Source organism: Plectropomus leopardus, chromosome 6 (assembly GCF_026936395.1).
Source record: "Plectropomus leopardus strain MGB_pleo_1.0 chromosome 6, ASM2693639v1, whole genome shotgun sequence".
NCBI lineage: Eukaryota > Metazoa > Chordata > Actinopteri > Perciformes > Serranidae > Plectropomus > Plectropomus leopardus.
Genome location: NC_142181.1, coordinates 18282011 through 18293032, shown reverse-complemented (window position 1 = coordinate 18293032; position 11022 = coordinate 18282011). Strand labels below are relative to the sequence as shown.

The following is an 11022-nucleotide window of genomic DNA, read 5'->3' as shown; positions in this document are numbered from 1 at the left end:
GACTGAGCAAATGGTGAAGCAAACCCTTTTGATGTTACGTAACAGCTGTGTTTAACAGGAGCCCCTTGGCTCCTTTCAGGTGTCTACGAGGTGTCAGCAGCTCCGACAGAGAGGGAGCTCCTCTCTTAACGTCTCACATGGTTTCATTTAAATAACATCTTGAGACTCCGTAAGGTAAAATGATCAAAAGCAAGAGGAAAAAAACAGACAAAAGTTGAAAAAAGAAACTTTTTTCTTCTCCCATAAATCCTCTCACAACCATTCAGAGTTGTGAGGGTGTCCCAGGGTTGAAAACCATTAAACCAACCATAAAATACATAACTGTATGTAAAGTAGTTTAAACCAGCTCCATCTTGACCGGCTACAACAATAAAATGCCATAAACACATTGGTGCATCAGTATTAAAAATTTAAAGGTCCATTGCGTAGGATTGAGGGGGGAACTTGACATCTTGAGGTGATGACTGAGATTGCAACCAGCTGAAACTCCCAGTTAGAATTCCTTCAGTGTTTATTTTTGGGAAGTTTTTAGCAGGTGACGAATTATCCGCAGAGGTCTCTATCTTTCCAAAACAAACAAACTGACCCAGTGAACAGCTAAAAACTCTGAATAAAGAATTTGCACTTTACAAATCTTTGTTTCTGCAAAGCTTTTCTGCTCGTCACAGACATGCCACTAGCCCAGAACCTGCTAATGCACACCTGTTTTTTCTGATAACTTAAGATCCAGATGTCTAAAACAAATGCAACAGGTGATTTAAACCAGTGAAAACACTGAATAAAGCAATTAAATAATCAATGTTTTTCCAACACTGCTTGTTGCAGAGAGGCTGCTAACCAGAGCCAGTGTTTGGTTTGTCTGTTCTGGGCTACTGTAGGAATGTGGCAGTGCAACATGGGGATATCCATGGATGAGGAGCCGCTCCCTATTTAGTTATAAATGACTCATTCTAAGGTATTCAAAGCAATTCTTATTTTTAGCTGATTATACACAAAAGAAATCAATTATTATATTCAATTTCTGCCAATATATCCCCCTAAATCCCACACAAAGGACCTTTAATAATACATGTCTCTCAAAAGGGGCCATTTTCCTGCAGAACAAGTACTTTTACTTTAACCACTTTGGGTACATTTTTGCTAATACTTTAGTTCCAATGTAGAGTTTTACACCACTTTATTGGTACTTGAATTTAGAAAAAGGTTCTAATCACTTCTTGCACCAATGCAATCAGGTAAATGTCAAATGTAAATGTAAGACAGATGTGTGCAGAGGCAAGCGTGTGATGATCAATTGAATATTAAATACAAATCTAAGTGTAAAACTCTGTTATTGTCAGTTATCTCATTTTTTTTTAGTATCTAGTATGAATTGGTATTTATGACCAAAAGTATGTCAGTCGTGTTTTTTTAAAAACTACAATGATTTATTCACTTTTCATGTTTGCTGTGCAGATATTGATGGGAAACAAAAGTGCAATAAAAGCATAAAAGCTGCGTGAACTGTGCCTTGAGTTGGCTGGACGCCGTTGTCACAACATCTGTTACAAGAATTAAGTGTCACAGCAGATATTGATGGGAAACAGGCTGCAACTGACGAACAGACACTAAATAAACAGTGTGTGTACCTCAGGACGGTATGTGCCATTCAGGTAACATTGTCTGGTGTGTTTAAAACTCATTACACAAATATAGATGTACCACGCCACAGCCTATTCACTTGTCTTTATCCAGAACTTCTCAATTAGAAAACTGAAACAGGCAAAAAAACAAAACAAAAAAAAACAGGTTGTGGTTCATTTTCCAAAGTGGGATATGACTTTGTTTGGTTCTCATGCAAACACAGCTGAGTTTTTCCAGTCTGAGTACACCAGAAAGCCGGTGAAGGTGCTGTCTGTCTTGGTGCTGGAGTAAAATCCATTGTACTCTGACAAAGCCATCTGGACCCACACCTGGTCACCAGGGATGAGGTGGAGCAGGGAGCCGCCTGACAGAGAAGCCGGTTTGGGCCAGTTTCCGTAGAACTGAAAATAAGATGCCACTGTGTGTGCATTTTTCATCAGGTCAAACTGGAGGCTGGCACGGTAGACTGTGGCGTGGACGGCAAAGTAATAAACTCCCGGCACTTTGCACGTGAAGCGCCCTGTCTCTGTGTTGTAGTCGCCTTGTTCATTGAGCACGACCTTATCAAAGCGGACTACATTGCCGACAGTTAGTGGTATAGCGTGGCCCTCGGATAGCTTGACACTGAAGGCTGATTTGGGGGCCACTGCGCACTCTCCTGGCTGCCCCCTCTCCCCCTTTTCTCCCGGGTCGCCTCTGTCCCCGGTCAGGCCTCGCACTCCTGTCTCACCTGGAGGAGCACAGACATGATGGGTATCCACTGCATTTATCACATACTCACACATAAATAATCTAGAATTACTTCCTCGTGGTTGCATGCCTCCACGAAACGGTCAAGTTGCATTAACAATTTATACATCCATGTCTGTGTAAACATGGATGCTTCACACACATCGTGATGTATGATGTTAAGTAATGGCAAGAAAAGTGTTTTTGCAGAACATTATGATGTCAGAGTGACCTTTTGGATATAAAATGTCATCACTTCATCATTTCATCCTATTATATCCTATTATCCTTTTATACATTTTGTGGACATTTGTGCCAAATTTGAAGAAAGTCCCTCAAGGCCTTCTTGTGACGTAAGACGTAAGATCACAGTGACTTTTGACTACAAATTCTGATCAAATTCATTGTTAAATCCAAGTGGCCATTTGTGCCAAACTTTTAAAAAAAATCCTCAAGGTGTTCTCAAGATATTGCATTTACAAAAATAAAACAGATGCAAGGTCACATTGACCTTGACGTTTGACCACCAAAATCTAATCAAATCATCTTTGAGTCCAGTTAAATGTTTTGTGCCAATTTAGTGCCTCGAGATATCATGTTCAAAAAAATGAGAAAGACAAAGCCACAGTGACCTTGACCTTTGACCTATTAACACCAAAAGCTAATCAATTTATTTTGGAGTCCAAGTGGACGTTTGTGCCGGATTTGAAAAATGTCTCTCAAGTTGTTCTTGAGATATTGCATGCACAAGAATAGGACAGACAGACAACCCAAAAACGTAACGTGGCTATGGCCTGCGCAGAGGCAAGACAGAATAGATCACCTGGGTCTCCAGTGTCCCCCTTCTGTCCCTTCTCCCCCGGAGCTGCATCTCTCCCGTCCCTCCCGTCTCTCCCCGGCTGACCAGGACTGCCATGAACTCCAGGAGAGCCCGGGATACCGGGGTGACCAGTACACAGACTGGGAGGGATCTTGTTGTCTTCTAAGTGGTTGGAAAGATGGACTTGGAGGAAGAGGAGGGAGTGCAACAAGGGCAACAGCCTGAGTGAGGTCATTGCAGTGTCACGGCTGAGGGACAAAAGAGAAACAGACTTTAAACTCTAGAATAAAGGAAACATTACCGTTTACAAACACCTCTTTGGAGGAGTTGATCCAAAGTTTGAACTGGACTACATACAGTGGGATAATGGTTATCTGGTTAAACAAAATGTGCACCACAAATGCCACTATAAACATCACTTTTTATCGAGCAAACAAACCAGATTACAGATGCAAGGAGAGTACATATACACATAAAAAATGCTGCACACTCATATGTAAACACACTGAAATGAGTGTTTTACAGCATAATTTAAGGACTTACACTATAATATTCACTTTACCTAAACACATACTATGGCACAGTTTAGGTGCAGTTAAAAGGAATCTAAGTCCTCTCAGACAGACCTGTTACCTGAAAAAATATGAATTATAATACTTTGTTTTTTTAACAAATTCCTCACTTGGTTTTAAGGCAAAATAAAAATCAATAACCGTATCATATAACTAAGTTGGCATTATTCATAAAAGGTCAGTACTGCCAAAACTGAAAGGAAATTACCAGTAATTTAGAACAGATGACTCATGAAAGCCCTTCTCCACTCAGATATCTTTATAAAAATGTAATAGTTTTAAAAGTATTATAGCATGCCTTTAAGTGGAGATTTTTTTCCTGAGATTTGACTGTAACAACGACCATATGGAACTTGTGTTTAATAACACAGGTGTGGTTTTTGGTTCAGCTTTCTCAAATAATGGGCTAAGAGTCATGACACTAAGAACAGCATGCTCTGATTCAGGGACGGCACGTGGCGGGAAGTGATGGAGGGGGAAAAAAGGAAGAAAAAAAATGACCACGGATGAAAGAAGATTTTACAACAACCATGAGGGGGAAAAGAGCTTTGCTATTTATGTGTGACCGTCAATTCTATTCCCAAATTGATTTAACTTTAACAACTGCAGGTATTTGATCTAAATGGCTTCTCTTTTAGCTCAGTAACTTTTCAATAAATCACAATATAATTTAACTGTTTTACATAACACAGTAGTAAAACTGCATACAGGGGAGACCAGGTATAGTTATAAATATGGGATGACTGTAACAGCACCACTTTCACCAAAAAAGTATCATCTTCAAGTCATGTAAAACATTGCTTCGTTCGTAACCTTGCATGTAAAATTTCATAGCTGTGTGCAGATTTTAAAGCCAAAGCACAGATTTTCAAGCATGACAATTTTTTTGGACCAATTCTATATTTTGATAGTGATACTGCTGAAGTTAGAATGTTAGTTATGTAACTTGTACAGGATTAGAGAGTAATCTCTTGGTTAAAATGTGAGGCAGGTACAGTTTAGCAAGTTCAACAGAATTTATACTTATGGCATCGAATCAGCGCCACTCCTACGATGATTTCTACACGGTGTACTGTGCCCACCAGCCCTTACCACAACCTGACTTGCACCCTCCAAGAAATGTAACTACACGTTTCAGTGACACGGACCTCCCGATTGTTTTTGTAAGCTATAAAAACATTTCCCTGCAATAAATTGTTAAGACAATAACGCCAAAAAAGTTAGAAAATGCGTACATCTATAAGACATTGTTTTGAGCTACATGCTCTTCTAAATCTATTAGACACTAGTCCATTTTTTTAATGTAAATTGTCACAAGCTTATGATAATAACCCCTGCATGTTTATATGTGGAGAGACGTGCTGAGTAAAAACTGTTAAAGTGGAGTTAAAATGGAGCCGTATTTTGTACGTTTTTAATATTGCTGTTATTGAGCCACATTTTATGTGTGTTTTTAATCAAGAAAGCTTTACAGTCCTTTATGATAGTAACATTGTGGTATGGAAACCTCACCACCAGCTAGTGTTTTGGAGGTATATTTACAGAATGATTAAAATACACCATGTGTTGTGTGTTTTCTTTGTCTACTACAAATAGTAGTAGAGCACTTTGTCAAAATTTGAGAGATGGACACAAAAAGTCAGAGAGGTGCTGAGACAAAAAGTGTTACAACTATACCCAGTCTCCCCTATTTATGACACTCGTCTGAGGATACGCAGACTTGGCCATTACATAATATCCGGGGGGGGGGGGGCTTCTTACTAATCATATTTTCTAAACAAATCATGGCAATGTTGCTTTTTAAACAGATGTTTCTAATAAAGGTTTGATGAGATGCTGAATACCAGACAGACTTCTCAGAAACTACTAAGCGTCAGCTACAAATTCTCTGTCCGTCTGTCAGTCTGCTCCCGTTTCCTGTTTCTGTGTGAATCCTCAATCCTCAGCTGACCCTGCTCGGACAGTATGAAACATATCAAACTGCACTGCTACCTATTACAGCTTTTCCTGCAGGGTTTTTTAGTCAGCTCGTCTCCTCTGTTGCCCTGTTTTGCCGTCTGTCTGGCAGCAGAGCAGGCGTCACAGGACCATAAAGTGAACTGATGAGCTGAGCAGGAGGACTCACACAGCTGTCCAACAGTGCCAGCTCTCTTTGTGGATTTCATGTTTACAGTGATGTTTGTGGTGTGTGACAATCATGAGAGCAGTTGGGAGTTTTTGTCATCTAACTGGAGGTCTGCTAATTGGAACTGAGAGCTTACATTCACAACAGCTGCAAAATAAAAGAGTGGGAGGAGGAGGAGAAGGAGGAGGAGGAAGAGGAGGAGGGCTAAAACAGAAAGAAACAGAGAAAAAAGGAGAGAAATGCATGTCAGCATTCCTGGCAGAAGACGAGAGCAGACAAGAGGACAAATGCTGGAGAGTCTGAACAGCTGCTGTCTGCCACCACTCCTCAGATGATTAGAAACATGAACATTTTCAAAAAGATGAATCCACTGTTTACAGACCACTAATATGTCGACAGCAGTGTTTACTGTACAACTACACACACTTTTGACTCACTTTATACTGACAAAACAGCTTCTTGTCTTTATTTTTCAATGTTTTCTTGTTTTTTTATATAAATCTTATTTTTTGTGGGTACATATGTACTTTTTAGGCAATGTCAAAGCCACTAGACTCTGTACCATCTGACTGACTGAGATGAACCTCAGTGATCAGATTTTTCTGTAAGACAGAAACATTTTTTAAGCATATTGAGACCAGCTGATGTGCTCTGACATTATGCACGTTTACTGTTAAACCATACCACGCTGTTAAAGGCAAAGCTGCACTTCTCTTTTTTGCTAAACACCCTTAGCAATGTAACAGTACAATTTTGTACAATTATTTTGTATTTTCTGCTACTTTATACTTTACACCACTGCATATCAAATAATATGATTTCCAAACACATATCCAACAATGTCTGATGGTTAAAAAAAACATCTCCAACTTGAGCAGCTACAGCGTTAAAATACTGCTTAAATTTAACCTCAATCTGTTAAAGTAATATATAAAATTTTATCATCCTTCTTTTGCATAATTAATACTTGTATTTTCGATAGTTTACATTTTGCTGATAATACTTCTGTACTTTGACTAATTTTTAATGTAGGATTTAAGTAATACTTCCTAATATTTCTTACTCCTCTGCCTTAAAGAATTCTGTATAATCCAAGACTCATATCTGCACGATAATGTACTTTGTGATAATGTGTTTCTCACTGGATACTCTGTAGGGAAAAAGGATGCCAGCTCTGGACTTTTACTTAAGATTTTGAATGCAGGACTTTTACTGCAATGTTTCTACTTTTACTGAAGTAAAGAATCTGAATACTTCTTCCTCCACTGCCTTAAAAAATTCCCTATAACCCAGCAGTCATATCAGTGCAATAACGCACTTTGTTAGGTCTTATTACTCTTACTGGGAGAAAAATACGCCAGTGCTTGGATGGGATACTTCTGTACTTTAACTGAAGTAAGATTTTGAATGCAGGATCTGAATAGTTCTTCCTCCTCTACCTTGAAGCCCTTTACATGATCCAGCAGTCATATTTACACAATAATACACTTTATAAGCTCTTACTCGATATTGTCAAAGGGGAAAAAAAGATGCCTGTATTTCTGTTCTCAGGACTAAAGCCGTCATAAAGCCAAGCTCTGCACCAAGGTAAAGCACTGAAGAGTGGCGTTCAGTAAAAGATCAAAACCCGACTTACCAGATGATGTAGTGAAGTCTTGGGGAAGCTGCTGCTGCTGCTGATGTTTGAGTCTGTCGAGGAGATCCCAGTGAAAGCTGTTCCTCCCAACCAGAGAGTCTGGCTGGGAAAAACTAAAAGGAAACAGTAATGAAATCCAATTAGAAACTGGGGAGGGTGGAGGAGAGCGAACAGGGAGGATACAGAGGAAAATATGTGATGTTAATCCAGCACAAATAAATGAGAAACTCTTGAAAAAAACAATATGAAAGGAGGGGTTTGGGTGGGATGTTTTGGGAGATTGCATAACAGTGTTTGGGAAACTCTCCAAGACATAACCACGGAGAGTCAGAGGGCTGTGGTCAGAAAAAAAGGCAAATGTCACCACAACGAACTGCAGCTGTGACTGAGCTTGATTTATTATACAAAAAACACAAAAAAAGACAGAAAGGTAGAGAGAGATAAACTGACATAAAGGCAAACAGACACAATCATATTTCCCTCTCTCCACTCTGTGATTTTCTTTATCTGCCTCCACGATGAGGCAATTTGCTCCATCCAGATAACATCTTTATATCAGTCTTCCTCTCAGTCAGATGCTCTGACAGTAATCCTCTTCTCCCTGTAATCCTTCAGTGGCAGTGTTAAGTTGATAAAGCCAGAGCTCTTAATATCTTTTTGGCACAGATGCCAAACTTGAGCTGGTCAAATTCAGCAGTTCCCTTGAATTCAGGCCAGTGAAAACATGCTTTCACTGTTATCGTGCAACAATGACCCCAAAAAGGACCAGAGCTGTGCCAAAACTGGAGATGGTGGAGGAGTGTCTGTGGGAGAAGAGAAAAAAGAAAATAAGCAGGGTGAAAGTTTGTAGGAGGACTGTATTTACTGTAATACGGGGGTCAGCAATTACAGTTTTGAGCACTGAAAGACCAATCGTTTACAGGATTTTATGTTTTTCAACAGGTTTGTTTCTTTGGTAACACTTTATTTGGATTGTCCGCCTACAGATAGTTTATACAGTATTTGTAACATTTCAACAGTTTATTAGCTGAAATTCAACTTTTCAACTGTTTTGCTTTAGTCTGTGTTTAACTGATCATCTATAGAGTTGGCCTGTGTGTGAGGATTCATAGTTACAGATTCTTAAAATGATTTCATTGAACTTGAACTATTCATTTAACTTACGTAAGATAAGAGAGATCATCTTTACAGACAAAGACAAAGCGATAGCATTTAACTCTTGAATCTCTACTTACAAAGTGCTGAAAAGTTACAAATAGCCTGTTAACTATTAAAGTGAAGTGTTACCATTTCATTTGATTCAATCTACAATAGATTTTTTTTTTTTTTTGAGGTTGTATCGAACAAGTCTTTTCATTCAGTTTATATTTATATAGCGCTTTCCAAAAAAATCTAATGCAATTCAAAGTGCTTTACAATTAAAACAAGAACAGCATATGAAATAAGCAAAAATGGATCATAAAAAAATAGAATGAATGTACACCATATAATAGTGATAGTAAGTCACTTTATAAAAGCCAGATTAAAAAGATACATTTTCAGTTTACATTTAAAAGTATCAGTATTTTCAGATCCTCCGGCAGGCTGCTGCAGCACTTTGGAGCATCACGGTTCATTAGCAGCTTTAGGGTTGGCAACACAGGTGCGTCCGTCTGTAGATCACTTTTTTATGAACGGAAATATCTCAACTGTTGTATGGAAATAGTACATTTTTCTTTTAAGACTTTCATGGTTCCCAGAGGATGAATCCTAATGGCTCTGAGTATATTCTGCCCTTTTCCCTAATGCCACCATGAAGATGAGTAAGCTATCTCAAAAACTAGCCTACTGAATGGATTTGGTATCGATATTCTCGTTTTTACAGCATAATTTTAATGCTTTTGGTGGTCCCCTGACTATGAATCTAGAGCCATCATCAGGTTAAAATTTCTATTTGTTCAATACTTTGATTCAGAGTGCTGCAGGACTGACATGTTAGTGGCCGGATGTGCAGTGGCATGTCTAGGCTTTTGTTTTTTTTGTCTCCACTACCCATAACTACTTTTCTGACACATTACTGACTCTCAGGTTAAAGAATGAATTGCACCTCAAACTAAAGTTCAGCTCACTTGTGAAACATTTCAAACTCACAGGGCAGATAGCCAATCATAATGGGGTGGCACATGAGATTTTAGGGTGACTCGTGCCACCCCAGGCCACTCCCTAGACACACCCCTGCTACTGCTGAAGTTAGCATCACCTTGGTTACCTCAACAAAAGTCCTATTGGGTTTTGGGTTATTGCAGAAAATAAATTCTCTGACAAGCAAAAGTCTACGACACTTACAGGTTTTGCTGAGAAAGATGATCTGCACATATAAACACCACTTTTATGATTTTTGGAACATAAATGCAACCGCCAGAAGTAAAAAGCTGACATTAGGCTATAAATAAACTCCACTGCTGCAGTACTTATAAGCAGCACATGCAGGGACAACCCAAATGCAGGACAGCAGGCAGGTGGACTCAGAAAAGGTACTTTAATCAAGAAAAACAGACTTACAGGCAGATGAGATAACCAGACAGGCAGGGACAATCAGCAGCTAAAAACAAGAACTCAGGGAAACCTTAAGGAAAGCGAACAGATGATCTGACAAAGAACAAAGGAACTGGGCGGGTGTAAGTGGGAAATACTGTGAGGGAAGTGAGAACAGGTGAGCAGACTGCAGGGCCAGTGAGGGACAGGTGAAACCAATCAGGGGGCAGACAAACACAAAGGCAGGAAGTAAAACCAGACATGACACATGAGGAGTGAATCAATCGAGTTCAGTTGCTAAAGCAAATAAAAGCCCAGGCTATTGATTAAAGCTTTATGCTACATTTAAATATGAGATGAGAGCTTTTATTTACAAGCTGTCCATACATGATTAGCAGTGGCTACTTCAGTTATAACCTTTGACCTTTGAAACCTGAGCAAATCTGATTTCTTTCAAAAACATGGGGAGAAGGTAATGAGCAGCATAACACAGGCATGGCCCAAAAATAAGCAAAACAATTACAAGAAAATATATATGTTTATAATTATAATCATTTTATATTTAAAATTATGTTAAAGAAAAAACATAATGAATATATATACTGTATATATATATATGTGTGTGTGTGTGTGTGTGTGTGTGTGTGTGTGTTTGTTTGTTTGTTTGTTTGTTTTTGTTGGGGTTTTTTTTTGGTTTGTCTTGGTTTTTTGGTTTTTGTTTTTTACAGGAACATAATTACCAATATAAACTATTATAATTAGAATATAGTTTTCTAGACATTTTTCCACAACTAGACATGTCTCTCTACTTGAGTGTAGGCGGTATGATATTTACATGGATTTATATGAGGCTTGTACTGAGAAATTATGGAAACTATAAAAGTGAAAACAGCCTCAGTCAGACGGCCAAATGTTCCTGCTGGAGGGCTGAATTTGACTAAAAGGCCAACCACTGCTGTAGTTTAAATACTACACAGGAAATAATTTAAATGAAATTAATTTA

At 38.7% G+C, this 11022-nt stretch overlaps 1 protein-coding gene across 1 annotated transcript; it reads right to left on the bottom strand.

Moving 5' to 3' along the window:
• Positions 1-214: 214 nt before the first annotated feature.
• c1qtnf5 (C1q and TNF related 5) lies at positions 215-10184 on the bottom strand. The gene is made up of 5 exons (XM_042487233.2): positions 10047-10184; positions 7972-8308; positions 7506-7618; positions 3176-3420; positions 215-2353 (listed from the first exon to the last, which is right to left on the bottom strand). The coding sequence occupies exons 4-5, from the start codon at positions 3405-3407 to the stop codon at positions 1833-1835; spliced, it is 753 nt and encodes a 250-aa protein (XP_042343167.1). The 5' UTR covers positions 3408-3420; positions 7506-7618; positions 7972-8308; positions 10047-10184; the 3' UTR covers positions 215-1832.
• Positions 10185-11022: the final 838 nt, after the last annotated feature.